We start from the raw sequence: 23,054 nt of genomic DNA on the forward strand, positions 1-23,054 counted from the left end.
TTTGTTGAAGACTATGGAATAAATAATCTGGTTTTAGCTAAAAAAACTGTTAAGCTCAAGCAAAAATTACGTCTGGTAATTTTCGTCTCAATACAAACATATTTATTGTCACTAGAAGCCTGCAGAGCTGTGTGCTACCATGCCAAGTCCCTCTTTTCCTACAAATATAGTGCTTAAAGGCTGCCCATTCCTTTCACTCCTCTCATACACAGGTATCTTAATGTATCTAGAAGGCCTGACCCACCAAAATCTCTCATGCAACTGATGTAACAGTCTGCTGCTACAGGTCCCCCTCATCACTGCACATCCTCAGAGAGTAAATTATCCCCTGTACCAAGCAACAACCACAAAGAACCATATAAAGCATATTCCTGATTATAAAATGTATATAGAGTTGAAGCTGTGTAAATGCTAAAACAGAGCAAGTATTGGATATCAGGTTCTCTAGGAAGAGCCATCTCTTCCAAGACTCTGCAAAACAAGTAACGATATATTTATGCATATCCCTTCCCCACAGAACAGGCACCATGGTACTAGTCTTTTTTTTCCTTTTAATCAAAACGTTTATTTGCTACTAGTTACTGATAGCCTTGCTTTATAGACTTCAAACGTTAATCAGTAAGATCAGAGAGAGCAGCATTTAGCAGGATTAAATACACAAGGTTGAGGAATAATCTCTCTTTTTCCCCCTCTCAAAAAGAAAAAAATCCTGCACACAAGTCAGTCTCTTGAATTCTAGTTGTCCTCATACTTCAGGTTGTGGTAAGGAAAGTAAGCAGATCCTCGCATCCACTACCCCGGCTGAAATAGTGTCTTGTATTCTGCAAACACTCCTACAATTCGTGACTGGTATGAGAAGGATTCCTCCCAAATGCTAATGCTGAAGCAGAAGAGACCACCCAAACAGCATTCGGCTGCTTTAGCTGCAGTACCAAACCAGACACAGTTTGAGCCACACTGACACCAGCTTTGGAAATGGTTCTCAAAGAGAAAGGAGAGCATTTAGTGTGAGCTTCTCTCTTCACTGTCAAAGATCCACGCACTGAGGACTGACACTGCAGCTGACACCTCCAAGGATGAATCCAATTTTTAACAAGTGATTAAGATATCCCCTCTTCTATCATAATCACCTTTATAACAAAGCAGTTCAGCACTGATTTAAATAGCACCAGTATTAACAGTCATTTTCCCCTTGTGCTAACGAAGCAAGGAAGAAACCACAAAAATTGTGATTTGTACATCTTAAAAAGACAAAGTTTCATCACCGGCACAAATAAAAGCAAGATATAAAGCAGTGTAGACAAAACAAACAAACAAAAACAACATGACATTTCATTTTATAGCATGTACTGGTAGAGATACCTGATACCACATGTATCACCGTATGAAAAGGCATGTTGGTACAAAAAACAATCAGTAGGAAATGCATTCCTCTACAGGCTTATCAAAAGAAATGCCACAAAAAGGCCTAAGAGCTCTGTTGAATCTTGCTGCAGAAGTTACCAAAGCACTGACTATGTTCAAGGATACTGCTTCAAAGCAGAATTTCCAGAGACAGTTGCTCAGGTGTCCTGCTGGAAGCAGGACACTACTCACGGTATAAAGCACTAGACTCGCAAATTAATACAAGTTACAGAACAGTCCCACTTTCTTTTTTATTCCATTGCTCTCTTCCAAAAGGCCTCAATTTACATTCACTGAGCAGCCACTTGTAGCTGCTCGCAGGCATTACCATGTCCCAATAACTTGCTGTGGAGCCAAGAACTGGCTGATTTGAATAGGGGCCTCAGTCACCCCGGTTCAGCCCAGCGCACTGGCTGCACTCAGACATGTCCTTTCATCTGCAGCTACAACACTACGGCTGGTTCAGATTTGCCAGCACAGCTACACATGTAGTTACACTCTGACCCAGTTTCATCAGAATGCTTTGAGTTTAAAAAAGTGAATATGGTTAAGGACCAACTATGCAAGCAGATCTGGAGGGGCAGTGACCTCTGTTCCTGCAGCAGCAGAACACACAGCTGCTGCATTTTTCAAAACACAGGAGTTGTCCAACTTCCTCAGCACCAAGAGAATCCATGCATTTTAAAGCTTTCCATTCGTTCCAGCAGGCCTCCAGCTTTCTTCCTGCTCACAACTGAATACAGTTCTAAGCTGTAATTTGAATTACTGAGGCAGAATTTATATAATGACATATCAAAAACAAAATATTCAAACTAATGACCAAAGACTTATGTAAGATGTTCTCCCAACTCACTTGACAAGTCATCCAATATCTACTTATGTTCCAGTCTATTCCTGTTGAACAGCTTTTTTATTTTTGTTTCATGCATGGACTTATTTTAGACTGAAATCAAGTACTTATATTAAAACACTCCTAGCAGAAACTTTACAAAAAGATGGAAAGAGCTACAGAAGTATTTTCTTCACTTCTAAGCAGTCAGCAAGTTTAAATCCTTCAGTACAAGAATTACAATATAAATACAATTTGGACCCTCAAGAAAGCTACAGATGGGAGAAAGACTGAAAGAATCCTACTGAGGGGAAAGAAGAGCCACAAATATGAGAGAAAGTGCAACCTCAGAAGTGGCAGATGGACAGAAAAGAGAGTTCAGGTCCTAGGAAGGGAAGGAACATCAGCAACTTTCATAACTAATCTGAGCCAGAATATCATACTACCAACATTACATCATTACAGAACCCGGGAACACCGGGTGCAGACAAAGCCTCCAGTGTCACAGCGCGTACATTGCTAACTACAGCTGGCTGCTCTGCTGCTCAAGGTTGCGCGAGGAACAAGGGAACATTTCACTACAACCTCTTCACTCTTACTAGGCAAGAACAGAGACGCACAGATACTACGCTGGTATCAAGAAGATCACTGATAATGAGGATTCGGCTTTCTATGCTTGTCTGCATACGCTATTAATAGATGTTACTTGGAAACTGTAATTACTACTTGTGGCCACGCTCAACCTCTGCAAAGTACGGATTACTAGAGCCAACAATTAACTGCTGTAAAACAGGGTCCCTTGGAAACTCTCATTCACCTCATGAAAAATGCATCAAATTACTTGCAGTGACCACTTAAAGTCTGCAAACAAAAACCAGAAGTATGAGCAAGTTTTTCTTATTTAATTTCCAGACTTTTTAGTATAGTCACCATACTAAATGAGGCAATTCCATGAAGCTCACTACTCTACTGAGTATTACACTTAAATAATGAGCAGTGTAACAGGTACATTTTATCGACTAGTAGGAGGAATCACATTTTGTTTATGTGGGATTTCAAAAAGGCAGAATACAGACAAAAGGAGTTTCATGAAAGTGCTGGAATTCCAGAAAGCTGCCACATCGAGCTACCAGCTTTCAGTACGTGATGGTGGGTTTTTGCGAGAACAACTACTACTTTATGCTGGAGCATCTGGTAACTGCTGCAGCACCTAAAAGACTAAATGAAGCACTCTGTACACAGCCTCCAAGAATTTTCCACCTATTTATCATGTATTTCAATTTGAGCCTAAAGCAGCAAAATACAGCTCAAGATGCCAAGGATTATCACTGTAGTACATTTCTGCATGTATATTTGTACTACTTAGTTGTTTAAGACTAACACCGCAGCACCACTAGAATCAGGCCCTTGCATATGACAGTATCCAAACTTTGTGAAATTCAAAGAAACATCGTTTTTTTCCTCTGACTTGGAAAACTTAATAGGTGCTTATTTACTTCTTATTCCCCAGCAGCACAATACATTTGCAGCCAACCTCAGTTAAACCAGGAAACTCCAGTCCACAGAGCTACAGAGATGCTTTCAGAACGGGCACCACCAGCATGTTCTAAGTTTCTGATTTTTCAGTGATGACTATCAGAAAATCTAAGCTGACAAAGCTGTCTTTTTGGAGACGTCAACCTGAATGCAACTGAAAAACAAAACCCACAACCTAAACCAATCTACCACAAACCACCCCCCCTAAGTCACTTCTTGGTTTCGAGGTGGACACACTTGTTTACAGCAGGACACAATAGGGACCTTCAATAAAGATAACTAGTTCAACATGAAAAAACACAGTAACTATAGTTGTTGCATACAAAAGAAAGACAATTTCTGAGGGAACTGCAGACCAAGAAAAGTGACCATGAGAAAGAGCATGTCATGTGTTTTGGGAAGCTGTTTATGTGCTGGTATTTCTGAGAAAGTCATGATGAGGAGTCCAAAAGGAACATCTGAGGAAAGCAGAGAGGACACTGGCCTGCTGCCCCACTGCTCATGCTGTCCTACCCAAAGCACTGTGTGTCCATACACAAGCCAGAGGAGAGACCAAAGTGTTTTCCTCCCTAAATGTGACATTGTACTCAATTTAACCTACCCAGATGATGCAAGATTTAAGGCCAGAGGCAGACAGGCTCAGCAGATCCATTCTGGCAGATGGCTCTCTCCATGACAAGACTGCCACAAAAACCTTAAATGAAGTTACACTTGTGACAGAACATGCAACTACTAATAAAAGACTATACTTTTAGTTAGTGCTTGCTCTGGTGTCTCTGCTCAAGAGGAATAAAAATTCAGGAGTTACACCCATTAGCAAAATCAAACCATCTCAGTAATTACTTGTCAGCACTCTGCTACGTCAACTCGCACAAACCACAGTTTCCACCATGCGCAGCTGAACCGGTGTCCGGCTGCACTGGTTCCAGATACTGCTGGAGGAGTCCTTTTCTTCCCTCTGGTCTTTTACTATCTCATAGCTGTACTTTGGCATTAAGGTACCCAAGCCAAAGACTGCAGGAATCCTCAAGCTGCTCTTCCACATTTTTACACAGCCCTGTAAATTCGGGGTTTACTTAAAATCAGTCAGATTACAGAAGCGCCTTGTTTTAAAATGCTCTGTGAAAGATAAAAAAGCTACTCTGAAACAGACAAGACAAGGCTTCATTCTGCTTTCTTCAGCACCATATACTGAAGCCGGTCATTTCAGAAAACAGAGGTTATGTAAAATTAGAATCAGGTGAGCCAAAAATTCTCTACATTCCCTTAAGATATCCCACCAAAGTTTATGGGATGCAGGAAGGCAACTCCACAAACTATCTTTGATGCTCTATTTTAAAACAGGTTTGGCTTTACAAACTGATGAAAAATAATCTGTAAGAAAGATTCAAACACAAGATTACTCATATAATTACCGAAAGAATAGATATAGATTCAGTAATCGCCTCTTTTGAGCTTCAGTGAATAAGTAATCTTCTCTCAATACAGCACAAGTTTCACTTATTTTAAGCATATGAAACCCAGAAGAGATAAAAGCTGCTTTAACATGAGTTCCCAAAATAGACAGCTTCTTGTTAACAAAACACCTGTTGCTGAGAACTGACAGTAAGCAGAAAATACATTATAATTTGTTTTTGTAAACAGCACTATGTAGAATTTTAATTAGCTTATAATGCTATAGTTCTACATGCGCCTAATGTTAAAGGAGGTCCTGTTCTAATATCAGGGTTTCAAGCTGTTAATAAATAAAATTATCACCGTCATCATTTCTGGCTAGGGCATTTTGAATTCAACTTCCAAGAACATTGTGATTATCATGCATGATGTGTTGTGCTATTTAGAATTATGCACTATGTCTAATTTAAGTGTTCAAAATTATACAATACCCTTACTGTGGTTTGACGGGGAACTCAACCTAAAGCTGAGGCCCGACCAAACAAAGAGGGTATTTAGGGACAAGTTTTCGGCAGAAGAGGTATAAGTATGACATTCCCTGTGACACAGCTGCATTCCTTGTCTTCTGCAATGCACTTAAATTTAGCCAAGGGACTCAAAGGTGCTACTTTGTTTTAACCCTAACGCTATTCTAAGGTTTTTTCATTGGTGGTTTATTTTTTCCCTTAATTATTTCAATCACTGGGGAAGCCAGCTTACATGTTCCCAAACAAGTTACTGGATGTCTAACTATTAAAATCTATCACTGTTGCCACAGTGTTGCTGGGCCAGGAGCTGATCTACCTTGAAGACTTCGTTCTTCAAAAGCTTGGATTGGTTCTTATATCTGGCTTACAGTGGAGCTCGACAGCTCTGTGCTACAAGAATCGAGGTTAAGAGTGCACTGCAGGAAGAAGGTGAAACTACCTGATTAGTATCAGAATGGAACTCTTAAGACACAGCCTTGCTCATAGTATAAGCCCAGGAAAAATGCATGCATGACCAAGAGGTCAGAGTAAAAATTAAGTAAGAGTTGCCTTGTGTCAGCCTTAACTATCCAAGACAGTGTCAGATTAATAGATAAGGGGCTAAGGAACGATGACAAATTTGCAGAGTGTAAGGCACTCTCCTTTCTGAAGGTTTCCAAAACCACACCACTTGCCCAGATGGAGAGGTCATTACAGTACTTGGGAAAAGCTTAAAAACCATTGGAAGAAGCTTGATTGAGGACAACTGGCATTTTTCCCACTGCCATCATGGAACAGAAAATCGGGTTTTTTTACATTTCTTTCTCAAGCCCATACAGAACAGACTGCATGTATTTCAGTTTCCCAGCTGACAAGCAAGCCAGAGCTGACAGCTTTCGAGTAAAGCCTGCATTGCAAACATTGTGCTTTAATCACCAGGGCATCCTTTTTACCTACTAATACTCCAGGTAAAACTCTGCAAACTGCCTTTCTGATAACCAAGTTTGCTACTCATTCTGTTTTCAGACAAGATACAGCTACGTGAGCATGCATTTCTCATACAATGTCTCTCCCACTTGCTGTCCAGAACACTTAGATCAGCAAGTTAAGAGCACAATAGCCTAAAAATAGCATGGCTGGATGCCACTGTCTCCCCATTTATTACGACGGTACCTTTGTACAGAGTTCTTTCTACAACTCTACACAGAAAAATACAGCCATAAATGGCTTTAAGGGAGGGACTTTTATCCAAAAGGGCCAAGCTGTTAAGTAGTACCATGGGATTTCCCCTTTTTACTCAAGTCACATAAACAGAAATTAGCATTTTAGAAGCATTTTGAACAATAACTCTTTAAGTACATGACTTCTCTTTTTATCCTCTTGCAACGGTGATTGTATTCTGCCAGAGAACAGATTGACACATGACAGAGTAACAGCACTTTCTAGAGAAAGGAAAATTCTTGATATAAAGGAGAAGTAGACAAACATAGAAAATACAAACCAGATCTCTCTTCAATTATTTTGCTTGGCATATTTAAGCCTGTATCACACTTTAGAATGGATGAAGAAGGAACAAAATCTGCTCACAAGATACCAAACCTCAACTGTCAGCAAGGTGCTGCTGTCATGATGCTCATTCCCTTCCATTAACACACATCAGCCAAGGGGCTTCCATCAGGAAACAACGGAAAAAGAGCACAACATATTCTCTTTTATTATTGTATAAGGTTGGAATCAAGAGGGAGATCAGCAAGACTGATGCTCTTCAGCTTGGCCTAAAGATGCATTCACAGGTCCTGCAGCTTCAGCTGCTCCATTACACTGGGTTAATTCCACAGGTACCACGGTTTGAAAAACAAAAGCCCAATGCCCTAACACAATCTGCCAGAAATCTCTTCTGCCTCACACTCCTTTATGAAGACAAAAACCCCCACACTGCTGTTGAAGACTATTTGTATTCCTTACACTAAAAAAAAAAAATTAACCATTTTAATCCATAACTCTGGGTTTCAAGGAAAGATTTTGCCATGTTTACAACCAGCTTGATGCTGCTTAAGTAAACCAAGCAACACTGCAACATGCGTTTACACTGTTTGTGCCACCCTGTGCGAATTCACCAGATCAAGCCATCAGGGCATATGAAGAAGTTTCAATAAAGTCTTCATCTCAGGCCTTGACAGTCTGAAAAATTAAGGTGTCAGAGCTGTGGCAAGGACAGAGGAATTCCTCAGCATAGCAGAGTGATAATTCAAGCACTCTGATTGTGCAGTGGGGGATCTGAGGTAGAAGATAGAAGGATAAGTAGGTAGCAACTAATCAGGGATTTATTTATATACAGAATGACTAGGTATAAACTTAACACCATGGGTCACGGTCACATTATGACATCAAAGAATAAAAAGCTAATTCTTGCAGTAATAGAGACCACAGGTAACACTCAAAAGTTTCATAGACACCAAGTTAGAGAAAAGCAAATACAGGAAGGTAACACAATCAACCAAGTGACCAGAGTGTGAAATTAGATTTTTTTGTTGTTGTTTTCCAAATATTTTTTTAAAGCCAGTCAATTACTCCACTGCTATGCATAGGAGTTTTAAATCACAATCAAAGCACTAAGTCAAGTTTGACTAGACATATTAGGAAGGCAGAAAAATTCATGCACGGCTGCCAAGCCAGTCCACAACAAATCAAATACTCCTTGATCTCAGCTCTCGTCTCAGCCCCCGCGTGGTTTGTCACACTCAGCTGACAATTTGTTTGTTATGTAACTAATAATACACCTTGACCTAATGCCACCCTCATCCTCTCCTAGGATACTTTAAACAAACCCCACAAAAATACACTCATATTCAAAACAATCCTGTTGATCAATTCTAAGGTCTCCTCCCTAAAAAAATGTTCCCAGTAAGTCCTTCCATACTCCCACAAAGGGGCATTTCTGTTTGTTTTGGTTGGGTTTTGTTGGTTGTTTTTTTTCTTCTTTCCAAGTTAGTAAACATACTTTTGATACCATAAAACACTAAAATAATTACTTTTCTAGTCACTTTCCACCTTTGTTTGATAACTAATTCCAATTAATACCTACAAAATCACGTTATTCAAGGACTTAACAGCAATATCCAACAGTACGTCATACTTGGATATTTGGATAGCATAATGCCAACACAAGAAGTTTGGTGAAGTTCACTTAGAAAACTCTCCTGTACCAGCAACAAAAACTACCTTGTGAGCTTCTTACCTAATGCTAAAGGCTCTGGGCAGGAAGAACAACCTCTACACCGTTTAATACTCAAACACAGATGCATCTTTTGCCCCTGCCTTGATAATGGTGCAGATTCCAATGCAAGGTCATTCTGTTACATTCTGCTACACCATAATGTTACATTGCATTCAGGCCTTGATTCCAGATACCATTTTAGAAAAACATCTTTGATTCATACAAGGGTAGGGGAGAAACAATTTTATCCTTCTTTGCAGCCTCATATCTCCCCTGCCACCCCATCCTCAAAACCAGCACAATCAACAACTCATGACATGTTTGCTTCTGGCAATCTAAGTTGGCCTTTTGTATTAAAATACATTAATATGTCCAATCTAGGTACTGAAATTCTGCATTTTCGCCTGCAGACTCAGTGGTTTTCTCTTGCATCTTACCTCCAAGTATAATTTAAAAACTTAAGAGGAAAAGATCTGTTTTCCCCATGCAATATTCTGCTTTCATCAACCTAATTACATTCAATGGCACACACACAAAAACTGTCTAGCCTCCTGCCTTGTCCAAGGCAATGGTGAAAACATAAGTCCTTGGTTTTTTGAGTTTCTTGTTTTATTTGGGTTTTTTTTAAACAAACAAACCAACCCAAAACAAAATCCAGAAAATATCCAATGCAAAACACTTCAATGAACTCAAAGCACCTCACTTCTGTCCTCAAATACTGCTATTATGCTCCTACTCCAATTTGATTATTAAGTTTATATTTGTTTCTCTAATCCTTCACATAGATAAATATGCATTAGCAGCATGAATCACAGGACATACCATCCCAGCGTCATCTTAAACCCTGGGCTAGTTAAACTGTTCAGGTGGTTGCCAGGGCCAGCCAAGTCAGCCACACTGTTGATAGTTTAGTTCTCCAGATACAGGATTATTACATTTCAGACTGACAAATACTGTATCCTGAAGGTCAGAGCACTGTGATACAAATAGATCCTGACAGGGCAGAATAGCTGAGCAGGGGTGGTCTTCAGCATGGAGACGGATTTGGCTTCTGCAAGATTGCTGAACAATTTAGTTAAAGGAAGAGCTGTGTGTTTAATAAAACCTCTGCTTAAAAAGGAGCTATTTTTAGGAAATACTCAAATGCGAGAGTTCATTTGTCTAAGTAATACTCAAAAGATTGTCTTAAGTTGATCTAAATGGAGCAGAAGATGGATCAAGTTAGGACTTAACTCAGTTTATCTCTTAATGCAAAATGTGATAGCCAAAAAAAGTTACTTTTCAAATGAAAAAAAAAACAGTTTCTATCAACAATTGGAGAACAAGCAGAAAAACACAACTTGATTGAAGAGAAATGTTTTTTACACCGTCAAAGCTTTGTTTTTGCTAATCTCTATTTAGCTCAAAAGCCCTATAAACACGGTTGGAAGAAGGGATCTGTTAAAAATATATCACCCCACCCCTTCAATTAAGGGCTGAGAAGCTTATGACACATCTGAGACATCCAACAAGAACAGGGAAGAAGGACTTCATGTTCCTGATATTTCTAAAGGTAAAAAAAAAAAAGAGCAGGTTTTAAAATCCCAAATGTTTCACGCCTCTCAAGTAGATTTTAAAGCAAAACCAGATCCAAGCTATTTTTATATCTTTTTAATTATGTGTAATTAACTGCGTATTTTCACAAAACCTTACTACAGTGTAAATATCAGTGTCCGGATCATCTGCCCCACCCAGACTGAGCTCCACACCACAGGAGGCCGACGCTGAGGAGTCCGTGGGTCTGCAGAGCTCTGGAACTCTGTCCCTCCAGCGTGGACATTCCCTGTCACAGCCCGGCTGTCACCACCAGCAGCTCCTGAGCTCACCCCTTCACCACCTCCTCCCGAGAAACCACAAGCGAATGAGTTAACAGGCCTGACCCCACATCTCAAACTATGGGCTGGTGTCCCTTTTTGGATCCAGCTGAAACTCTAAGATGACATTATTCTTCTCCCCACTCCCTTATGCCTTGGGCACACAGTAATTAGCAGAAATGATCACTAAACCTCTGGGGAAATAGGGGGAGGAAGAGGAGAGGAAGAGAGCCAGTTGGGTTGGCTCAAGCCACTAATTTAGAACAATTTATGCCAGCCTAGTTGACTTGGTCTCCAGTGCTCACACGACCCGCTCCACCGGAGAAGCGGCTGGAGGCCCCGAGCAGAGGGCACTGAGCAAGGAGGGATCTGAAGCCCATGTTGCTGTTTGCAGGATGGTCAACTGCCCTCCCCAAGGCTCCGAGCATGTTTTACAAAGATCATCCCACGGGAGATGCGCAGCCTTCTCCAATTAGCAGTAAACAGAACCAGAGCGCAGAGTTACCACCCCTGCACACGGTGGGCCACACACCACAATGCTGGTAAGTCCCACCCAGGTGGACCATAGAGCACAGATCCCCTTTGCCTCATAAACAAGGGGAGATAAAACGGGGTCCTGCATTTTGCATGCAGGTTTACAATCACTTTAAGAATGTCTTATTCACAGAGATGTATATTCCATCCTGGCACAAGAAGCAGACACATAAATCCCACAGCCCACAACGCATTCACAGTGTTTAAGATCTGCAGATGGAGCATGTGCAGGAGAAGGTTTTATGAACAAGAAGTGCTGGAACAACCAATCGTCGTGCGGGGACAACACGAGTCCTGCCAGCGACGGCTTTGAACACAGGCAAGAAACATTTGCTGTAGCCTGAATACAGAAGTTGTACAGCTGTGCCAGCAAAGTGGTATGTTTATCCTTTAGGGCAGATTTGCTTTCTACAAACAGCCTGCATTAGAACTGTATACATTTGGTGTGAGAGCTGAGCATTGCACTTCTATGTGGAATAAAACAGGAGAATTGGTCCCAGATTATTTATCTTTCCTAATTTAGTTGGGGAGCAGAGGGGACCCCAAGAACAATGGCTACTCAGTCATCAAGCAATATGAATTAAGTTACCTCATGTATTCAGCTTTTTTCCTGTTCTAAGCAAAACCAGCTTTTGGCTAAACGTAGTATTTAAAAGCACACAAATACTCAAATTTGCTTCCTTTTGTTTAAGCAACTCTAATATACATACTCATAAAGCAAGTTTATAGAAATTATAGCTAACTATATTGTTCTTCTTGCCATCACCTCAGACATCTGATTTAGCCACTCAATCTAGGCCTGGCATCACTTGCAAGTTAAGAAATGAATCAAAATCCAGGTATTTAAACACTTACATATCCCAGTTTTAAATATCTCCCCTGATAAAAGACATCTGGCCCACCTCTCAGCTGAAAGACCATATTTAGACACTGTTCATTCTACAGTAGTGTTTCTAGAGTTTAATTCCAATCTAAAATATTTTAAAAAATGCTATAAATAGATAAAAACAGATAGGAAGAGTGAATTAGTAATTCAGACCTATAAGCCAGCAGAGCCTGGCAATATGCCAGTATATCAAGACACACAAAAGTAAACCATAGCCTGCATTTGGGGAGTAAACAAAATGGCTCAATGTAAAACTGAAAGAAGGAGGTATACTTTAATAACCACATTTGTTTACATTCAGTAATAGTCTAAGCAATTGCTTTCCTTTGTCATTTGAAAGACTGTTGCTCAGTTTTTACATCCATTCTCCTATCACCTTGATTAATCATACAAACCCCATGAAACTGCTTAGACTCAACAAGTATTTGGGCCATGAGTATTTCTTTCCATTCGCCAGGAGCAGCTGTACACACACAAATGTTTTTATAAAAAACAGGAAATATTTAGGGAAGAAAATATATTCAACATTCTGAAAGCATTGTTCTGTATGTGGCCTCATCTAACATGTTTGTCAAAGATACAGAAAGGACGACAATTAAAAGAAAGTCTTCATTCTCACTAAAAACTCCCTGACTCGCCACTTCCTGCTTTCCTCCCCCTCACCCCGTCCCATGCCACCCACAGCAAATCGTACTTTTCCTGTTCCTGAAGATCTTCTAGATGCATAAAGTGTCACTAAAAATACCGTATATGATAAACCTTGTACAGAAACTGAAAATAACCTTGCCTCAAAGAAAACACCTGCTATCATTGTGCAATTCAGGCTTCAAGAGATTCTGACCAACATCTATATATCTCTATTTCTCCCCCCCCTTTCTTTTTTAGCTGGAACATGGGACAATAACACTTTATTTTCCTGCCTGTGTTTGTAATCAGAGCTCTGACAGACCCAGATACTCTGAAAAAAAAGTGATTAAAAGAGAAAAATTGCAGTGTTTTACATAATTTTCACACATCTTTGTTCTAAATGCTAAAGACCTGCGAGACATTCATCTCATCAAGAACAAACACACAGACAACAGCACAGCAGTCTTCAGTGATACAACAAAAGACAATTTAAGACAAATGCCTTAGAGCAAATGCTATCACTGAATAATCCCATAGCAGCTGTCATAATTAGTTAGCTCAAATCTCATCAGAATCAGAGAAGTCAGAGTTAAAATCGAGCTCTCTTCCTGTAACATTGTGTAACTCCAAAACAGCAGCATTATCCTCGCTATTTTAGAATTAACAATTCTCCGTAAGATAAGGTGGAACGACTCGATCCTTCGACGCCAAAAAACCCGGTGCAAGCCAACAGATGACAAAAGAAACTCGGTCAAGTTTGAGGCTCTCAACACCTTATTTCCTGTCTAAAGAGCCCTTTTGTTCTGCTTCCCTGCATAAATGTTAATATTCTGCCATCATTAGAAAGCGAAACAACGAAAAAAGCCCCACGCACATGAACTTCGCTGCCCCAGAGGGCGAAATAACGCCACACGACGCGATTAGAACCGGAAAATTCCTACCAACGAAATCTCCACAATTTTCTGTTTGCTTCACCCCAGATTAACTTCACTTGAAGCTGTACTTCGGCGCAACGTAGCATGGACGCGGAGCCCCGCCTCCCCCGCCCCTATTGGCCGAGCCGAGGGCAACCCCGCCCCGCTGGCCAGACTCCGCTCCGCAATTGGCGGAGCGGCGTATCCATTATTTAAAGAACTTTTTCCTTGCTAGCAGGTTACGCTGAGCAGGTTAGAACACCCTGGGCAAGCTGGTTCTTAAAGGGACAGCACCCCGCTCCCGGCTGTGACAAACGACAACCTTTGGCGACGCGTCGCCCCGAGCGAGCTCCAGTGAGTGTCCCGGCGAGCGACAGCGGGCGGCCTGCCCCCCGGCGGCCCCTCTGAGCCTGCGGGCAGCCCCGGGCCCTGCGGGGCCCCCCCCGCCCCGTCCAGCACCCCGTTCCCGAGCCGGAGGGGTCGAGGGCGGGGAAGGGGAGAGCGCGGAGCGGGCTGGAGACGCTTCTCCCGCTGCGAGGACACAACCGCCGCTGGCTCTGCCCACAGGGTAAAAGGAGATGTGGGGTTTGAGCCCATCCGCTCCAGGGGTGAGTGGGGCTATCCTGGGCAGCCGGGCACTCGATATGAATCGGTAACCCCGGCTCCAAACGCGCCGGGGGGCAGTTGCACAGACTTCGCCCAACTAAAGCGTGAGTCAGCAAAGCGCAGCTCGGCAGGAAGTGACCGGCTCCATCTCACACGGGGCCACGGCTCCTGCCAGAAACTTTTCGTGCTTATTCAGCCTCCACTTGGCTGAACAAATCTGCAAAATACTGTTCACGTTCTGACAGTCAAGTGCGTTTCTCACAGCACAGCCTCCTCTTAACACCGGACAACGAACCTGTCGTTTAGATTAAAAGCGTTTCTTTTTCCTCAATGTAAACATCGATGCTTGTTCCCTACCCATCTATCAAGTGAAAAGCCTGGAACACACATGAGTCAAAACAAAACAAGGCTTAATAAATATTTCACAAGCACAGATATGACGTCTCATTTGAGAAAAACCTTGCCTCATTCCAAACAAGCCTTGCGGGGAAGAGCCACAGCAGAGTCAGTGTTGTTCCCTCCTGCACCCACAAAGTATCACCACAGTTACACAAGACTTCTGGTGAACAAGGTTGCCTTATACAAAACATTTTCACGTGTCTAGTGTCAACTAAAAATATTAAGCTAGAAGAAGACAGAGCATATGTCAGTGTTGGTTTTGTACTGTGCAGGGGCAGAAAGGAAAAATTCCTCCTCGTTCCTGGCTCTTAGCACCTTTCTCTAGCCAGCGCCAGAGCAGCCTTCCCTTACTTCACCTCCCACCCGCACCGCAGAACACCGAGCCGTTTTAACTTTCCCGATGTAGATGAATCAAGTCCAAGACAGTTTAGCATACTGCTTTACTGCAAATACCAACATCAGGAAAACAGTTACAGCTAAGTGCTCCCCTGAGCTGTGATACATACACCAAAAGAGCATTAAAAACACCTTCAGGAAGGACATTTAATTCCTCTAAAACAGTCGAATTGCATGTTTTGCGTTACCTTCTATTTCAGAGCAATCTATCACACCACAAATCCAAATAGGACTGAAAAGCAGCAATTAGTACAGTTGGAAGTTAATACAGATGAAGCACTATAAAAAACAGAATTAACATTTACATAACTTCCCCTATAGAACCTAAAACATAAGCTGAAAGAACCAGACCTTAACCCTGGCACATGAATTCAGTGCCCTGCAAGAGTCAGCACTGCTAGAAGTTACTCAGGTTCCCTGAGAACAACTGAGAGCTCATACTTACGTGACACTTCTCTGACCAAATGTTATCCAAGCAATCAAAACCAAGAACGTAATCCATGCATACAAAACACACCAGTAAAGCATCCTCTAAGTATCTCAGTAACCAATCTTGGAAAGCTTCAATTTAGAGCACGTGAACTTCAAACCCATAAAAACAACAGCAGAAGTCACAACTCTTACCAACAAAACCACCTAGTGCTAGAAGAGGACATGATAATCCTACAGTTATTGTTTGGGTACCTTCAAAATGGAAGGGGAAAAAATAAAAATAAATCAGTTACCCCAAAACTCTCCAGCTCTATTTGCTACCATGGAAGTCTAGCCAAATCGCAACTGCAATGGTGATGAAAAATAATTTCTATCGTCAAACATCCCACACTTCAACTCGTGCTTCTGTTATGCTGGCAACCAGCAGCTCCTTATCACTACAAGGGAGAAGTGTCATCCCTCTTTCTCCCCACCTTTCCCCTCCCAGTCACGCGGTCTGGTTGACTCCCTCAGCCCAGCTCTGGTGCTCATCAGACCCTTCCACCTGCCTCTGCGTCATGGATCGGGCAGAAGTTTGGCTAGGTTCTGATAAGCAAGAGCGTGGCTTCCTCAGAGCATAAGGGGAATGGCAAAGCAGATTCGCCTCCTTTCAGCACTGACCTCCTAGATTTTCTTACCTCATCTCATTTAAAACCAAAAACACACCCCACACAATATGAAACCATCATATTAAGAATGCCCCAAGAGCAACTTGCTGTCCTCACAGAAATAAAGATCGCCAAAAGTATCTGTGAGGTGGGGTATCCAGACTAGCTTTACAGCTGACCCTACCCCACTGGACTAGAAATTAGGGGTAAACACATCTGTATCTCGCTGTTGGGAATCTGGACATTTAAAAAAAAATGTTATTCAAGTTATCATCCCACGTTGAAGGACCTACTGACACTAAACATTAAAAAGCTTAACTTATAAGCTCAGTTTGTGCACATAAACCACCTATTTTCCCTGTAAACACACATACATTTTAGAGAAAACACAGAGGCACCATTTTACGGTCCAAGCTGCAGCCTTTGCTATTCTTACACTACCTGTAGCAATGCAGAAAAATTAAAACAGCAGATTGCAGCTGCAAGAACATTAAGCAGGGAAGCCTCGACAGCAGTGTAAAAAGATTCAGTTTGCTGCCACTGAACTTTGCACTGAGGACAGTAACAAGAGAAAGCACCTGACTCTCACTTGACTATTGTAATCATGGACCAGCTAAAAGGCCATTTGTTCTGTAATCTTACACACACACAAGACAGCAAGTTTGCAGGACTTGACAGCTCAAGAGATCAAGAACAGAGCCTTTCATCTTTAAGTCACCAGTTCAAACAGAGACCAGAATAGTAGCGATGAAAAGCTGCATGCGATAGCTGTTCAGGGATTAGATGAGATGGTTACTCGCCATCCAGTTCCCAACAGATCAGTGTGAATCACAAGAGCTTTCTTCACAGTTTTGCACCTGTTTTTCACACTCTTGAATACCTTATACCTCCCAGATTCTGTACACGTTAATAAGTAGCAAAGCCACTGAACTGCTTGCTGCATACACATACTGAACTTGCATTGTAGAAAAGGACTTTACCCTCTGGTTGTCAATTATGTCAGCACTACAGCATGTGCTGAATTTTTTTTATTATTTTTTTTAACAATTCTAGCTTTGACTTTTAGCTTTTTTATTATAAGAGACAGCTTTAAAAGTAATATTTAGCTTCCCATTCCTTTCACAGCCTCAGATGTTGCAATCCTGTTTATTATAAACAGTTCCCATAAACTTGCTGTGTAAGATACTTTTGGAAAAGATCCATTTTAAAAGCACATTAGTATAGGAATTTCATAACATTGGCACTTGAGAAATGATTCAGAGACATTGGTAATAATTTTTTAATCAAACCTAAACAATGTAAACTTCATGAGGGCCATGTCTACATAGGGACAGGGAAAAAAATTTCCTGTGTGATGGAAGAAACATTCATTCTCGTATTCTTATACATTCTTCAATACATCAGTGAGCAGTCTCTAGAAAATCAATTAGCAATAGCTTCTTTCCAACCTGACTTTAGGCTGGTTAGGCAAGATGAAAACAAGTTCAGAGTTTATGTTGACTGAAGGTTCTGCAGCGCAGATTCACTGTCCTGCTACGAACACCACGACCAAAAACAACCTTCTACACAACCCTAGCAACACACGGTTTCCTAGCTCTTAGCAGCGTTATTATTTCACGAGAATGAAGTTGCCTATGAAAAAACAGTCCTAGGAACTTCTGTATCCTTAAGAGTAACTAAAGAGGCCCTCACATGCAAAGAATTCAACTTGCTATTCCAGGAGTCTAGAGAGAGCAACATACCAGACTGATGAGATTTCAGTAATCTTGAAGAACTTTGAGTTTTCTCTTGCTGCTTTCAGTCCAAGATGTACTGCTGCACTGCAATAATCAAATCTGGAAACAACAAAAAGGTGCATGTGGTAAATAGCAGATCTTCATCAGAGGGGACTGGTCAGTTGTCTGGACAGCAGGACAGATGCACCAGACAGAAACACATTCCCCTGGAAGCTTTAGCAGCTATTTCAAACTATGCGGAAGCTTAGCTACTCTGAGAGCTTAAAGTTCATCCACATGTTAAATTCCCACTGTTTCTTTCTATGTACAGAATAAGACGTTTTTTACCCTCCCCTGTCATCTCCTGGTCTATAAAGCTGCACATCCTTAACTGGTCTCAGTCACTTTCAGCAGTTGCCATGTTGGTTTCAGGTTATTTTTGAGGTTTTCTTTGTTTGTTTTTAATCAGGACATGGAATTATATCTCATTCAGCTGCACCACTGAGGACTCCAGTGATACTTGGCCACATCACTCACTTTAGTCAGAGTCCTTGAGAAAGGATCTAGACATTTAAAAAGACTTTTCCTTGACATCAGATATCTTTTCAGGGAAAAAAAAAAAGTACACCAGTTTCCACTGAATTCAGAATGCTCCAAGTACATTTATATGTAATCTCTAACACTCTTTGTAGTTTAAATCAAGTATCTTGAATCCAAGTCGTAGCCCATTCAGTATTTTAATAAACCTACATAGCTATTAGCTGCCAAGAAAATTGAGCCAGAAGTTTGTATACTTGCAATTCTCTCAGAAATCAAACTGATTAATACAGTTGTTACAAAAGGACATACTTTCACAGAAACAGGGATTACCTTTATCTGTAACCATAGCAACTTTTCAGTAGTTTCTGTTAATGCTACTCTCTTTCTGATAACTTGCCACTATCTCTTCTAAGCTATTTGTATAAAGTTTTGAATGTGATATCTGAGACCATAAAGCAACAGAAAGTTGAAACAGAAACTTACATTCTTAGATCACACTCTTAAAAGTGTTTTATGTAATGTACAAAGTTGTTCATTTTTGCCATAAATTTGTTATTAGTCGAGAAGTAAATTTATTTTAATCTGTTACTATTTTGAAATGATTCATAGTTTTGTAAGACAAAAAATATTTTAAGAGGTATCCTATGAAATACACACAGGAGAGCTTCTTTGGTAGTGAAGAATTTCATCTCCTGTATCTCAAAAGTAGTAAGCCTAAGGAATTATGCCACCAACATGTCATCAACTTTGATATTCAGTATCATAAGGAACAAAAATCCTCCCAAAACACACTTATTTTGGCCTAAACACATATATGACAAATCAGAAAAGAGCTAGTCCTCTTGTTCTATGTTACGTGATAATATAAAGAACAGGTGTAGGTACCTCAGCACCAGATAAACAAATCAGGCAGAATTCAAAACGCAAAGCTATAAAAGCTGAAGGAGAGACAGGAAAGAGACTAAGGAAGGAATTGACATATTTGCTTCCTCAATTGCTGAGTTACCATCATCCACAGTTCAGAAGAGGATTAGCAATCTGTGAAAGAAGTTATTTAAGATGACATCAGACAAACAAAATCATTTACTTGGAAGCAGGAGGAAGAAAATAGTTCGAGGTTTTTTTCTCCCTGAAGTTCATAGGGCAGCCTACCAAGCTGCACCCTCCTCCCTTCAGTGTACACAGTCTGGCAGAGTTAAGGAGCGAGCACAGATCCTTAGCACAATGAAAGAAACTCAGCAATGCTCTTTACTCCCCATAACTCCAATGTAATGACATGTTTACAGGACAAGTCTGGACAAACAGCCAGGGAACGGACTCCAGAACACAACAGTGCACTTGAAGTCAGTCCATGCAGGGGCAGAAGTAACTACCTTCGGGTTTGCCGACTGTCTCTACATTACATCAGCACATTTAGTGGAAGCTTCTGCATTTCGTTATTGTTGCCATTGTTATTAGCAGTGAGATAATTAGTGCTTTTATTTTTTAAGATTCCCCCACACCAACTTCCTGTGGAAACTAGTGGATGTTCGCACCCCTTACCTATCACTCCGGGCTTACTGCACAGCCTACAAGGGGGTATATTTGCTTAAATTTCGCAGGATTCCTCAGTGAACACAACAACAACAAGAACTTCGGGTACGACAAAGCACAAAGGGGTGACAGCCCGTGGAGGCTTAAACCCTCGGTTTAAGCGGAAGGTGCCACCACACAAACTGCATGTTGCTTCCTGAATCCTCCTGTCCCCAAACCACCCGAAACTTATCCCAAGAACAAACAAGCACACGGACTGCACCCACCGACAGCCCCGGCCCGGGGGAAGGCCCCGGAGCCCCCGGGGACGCCCCCCCCTCACAAGGCACCGCCGCTCGGTCAAGTCCAAAGCCCCCCCGGCCCGGCAGCTGCCAGCCCCGACCCCGCCGCTCTGCCCCCGGCTTCTCCCAGCCAAACTAAAATAACTCCGGGGAGGGCGGGGAGCACAGGGCTGGCTGCGCGCCGCGGGCCGGCCCCGGCCTCTCCCCTTCCACCCAAGGACACGAGTACAAACACCTCTGCCCTGGGATGGCTCCTGCGCATGCAGCGAAGAGCTGCCCGGCGGGGGGGAGGAAGGAGGAAGGAACGACCAAAAAAGGGAGAAAAAGAGCTCCGGGGCCCTGGGCCCGGCCCGGCCCCGCCGCCGCTCCGCAAGCCCGGGGCCGCCGGGTGCGGGAGTCAGGGGGACGTGGGGGGGCAAACCCTTCCCTCAGCCCCCCTGCCGCCCCCAGGGACGAGCGGGCGGCCGCCGCCCCACCTGCCCGGCCACAGAGAGGGGCCGCCGGCCCCCAGCTCGCCCGTCCGCCAGCCCCCGGCCCAGCCGCGCCGCCCTCACCTGCCTCCGGGCCCGCCGCGTCCCGCCGCCGCCCGCCCGGCCCCGCCTGGCCCCGCTCGCTCCTCACCAAACTTTTTTTTCCCTTTCTCCGTGTTTCGTTGCCCTCAGAGTGACGCGGGCGGGCGCTGATTGGCGAACACGGGGAAGGGTGGCCGTGAGGCGGAGTGGGCGGGGCTACGGCCCGCGACTAATTATTACACGGAGACGGCGGCGACGTAAACCGCAGAATGCTATTTAAAGGGACAGCGGCCCGGCCCACATTTCCCCCCCCCTTGCGAGTGCCCTGAGGTGAACGTACCGGGGGGAGGGGGGCAGCGGCCCCCAGCACCGGGCAAGTTGCAGGGGCGAGCAAGGGGCCCAGTCGGGGCCTACGGGCGCCCTTGGTGGCAGCCCGTGAGGACATTCCCACTCACGCCCCCCAGCCTCTTCGCACGTCGTTGTCCACCCTCCAGCCCACACCAAATAAATTCATTTTGCTGTAACAGTCCTGTGTAGCCGCCTGCTGCCACCCCCCTGCCCTGGGGGGTGTTTCAGACCCGTGAAGGAAAAGGTTTTCTGCCGGAGGGGGAGTCACTTGGGTGGGCTCTGAGCAGTTCTATGGAGGCCCCTTTGTCACCCACTTTACATGCTCCCTAAAAAGTCAGCTGTGGGTCTTGGATCTCATGTTATCTACAATATGTCACATAACTTGTTTATCTTTTGTTTGTCTTCCATCAAGGGGCTCAGAGACAATACACCACAGCTTATTCTTATATAGAACATTTGCTTATCGCACCCGCTATACACAGTCCCGCCTAATGGCACAGGCAACTGTAAACTACACCGTGAAAGGTGGTTTTAAAGGTGAGATTTAAGGATGATGAGTGACTTGGCAGCTTGAAGCGGATAGAAAAGGAGGACAGGATTCCAGAGAGATGAAACAAGGCAAATAAAAGAGGAATTTTATCTGCGGATAGCAGAGAGGAGAGGGCTGAGAGTGGAGGAGCTGCCAGGGGGTGAGCTGAGTTTGTAGAGAGTTTCAGAGGAGGAAAAAGAAATGAGCAGTTGTGAAGCTTAAGTAGAGCCAGAGGAGCTGAGGATAGGTAAAACGTGTCCATTTCCTAGGAGAACAGTGAAGAGATTTTAAAATTTTTGGTCTCTTTTTGAGCAGAGGAACTTGAGACTATGCTAAGGAAGGCAAGAGGACACAAAGATTTCAGCAAAGATGAAGTCTGAGCAGAGATCTTCCACTGGTAAGAGCTCACTATTACCACCATTGTGAGCAGAGGAGGTAGATCCATAAACCTGGCAGAAGCACTTAATGGAAGAAGGCTCCTATCTTGTTTTGTTTTGTTTTAAATATCTGAGCTTGGATCAACACTAGAAAATGCTGGTGCAACCAGCGTGGAAGTGCTAACATAGCTTTACAGCTATTTTGGTAAAGATTATTCACTCTTGGCTGTCTTTGCTGATGCAATAAGTCTTCCAAGTGCCAGGTTGCATGAACAGAAGATGACCTGCATTGCATGTGGGTATCACAGCATTCCCCACAACATTATTTGGAGCGCTTTCATGGTCTTGGCAGTAATCATAAGGAGCTGTGGGGAGTGATGATCACATTCCTCCAAGCCTCTCCATGATCATGTTATTCTTTTTTTTTTTAAAAAACCCAAAACTTAAATTCCCTTTGGTTCATCTCAGACTGCTTTCTTTGTGCCAGGTTTCATCTCATTGTTACAAATATAGATGCAGAATAGTAGGGTGGAACATTCACAGTGTCTGTTTAGAAAAAAAAGCCAACTCATTGCTTTGCAGTTGTGAGCAACAGCTGGCACTACAGCAGCGGGAATAAAAAGGAAAATGCAAACAGTGAACAAGATGGACACCTCCTGCCAGGAGTTATTGACCAGCAACACATGGTGGAACAAATGTTAAGTTATGGTATCAAATGTCAAGGGGGGGCAGCAGAAAGATCAGATGGGATCTTCCTCAAGTTGCCTATGAAGTTCATCTGTTTTCTGATGTGCCAAAATGAGAAAACTTTAGTTACAGTAACGCTGGAGTAAGTAGATTTCTTGAAGCATTCAGGATCAGCATGTTTGGTATGGGCAGAAGATGCCACAACTCAAAAGAGGCAAACAACTGGGAAATAGGGAACATGAGGTTTTATGTCATCTGCAGAAAAAAAAAAAAATAATGAAGAAGCCAGTAGTCAAACTGTCTCTGAGGGAGGAAATTCATAAACAAGATGGTCAGGCTTACTCTTGGGGT

The 23,054-nt window shown here is 42.8% G+C and overlaps 1 protein-coding gene across 6 annotated transcripts in view; it reads right to left on the minus strand.

Annotated features, from left to right (window-relative positions):
- ZFAND6 (zinc finger AN1-type containing 6) overlaps window positions 1-20,915 on the minus strand; it is a 37,368-nt gene extending 16,453 nt beyond the window's left edge. Inside the window, exons 1-2 of one of the 6 annotated variants that reach the window (XM_082061326.1) lie at window positions 20,805-20,915; window positions 17,924-18,016 (exon numbers count right to left, since the gene is read on the minus strand). Coding sequence is in view for 2 of the 6 variants with exons in the window: in XM_082061324.1 (XP_081917450.1) it covers window positions 13,729-13,808 (80 nt within the window). In the remaining 4 variants the exon portion in view is untranslated. Of the gene's footprint in view, window positions 1-13,661; window positions 13,856-15,827; window positions 15,975-17,923; window positions 18,017-20,804 lie in introns of those variants that run through there. The other 5 variants (XM_082061327.1, XM_082061328.1, XM_082061329.1 and 2 more) reach the window with 5 other exon arrangements.
- Window positions 20,916-23,054: the final 2,139 nt, after the last annotated feature.

Source organism: Streptopelia decaocto (genome assembly GCF_964273445.1).
Source record: "Streptopelia decaocto genome assembly, chromosome: 9".
NCBI classification, from domain to species: Eukaryota; Metazoa; Chordata; class Aves; order Columbiformes; family Columbidae; genus Streptopelia; species Streptopelia decaocto.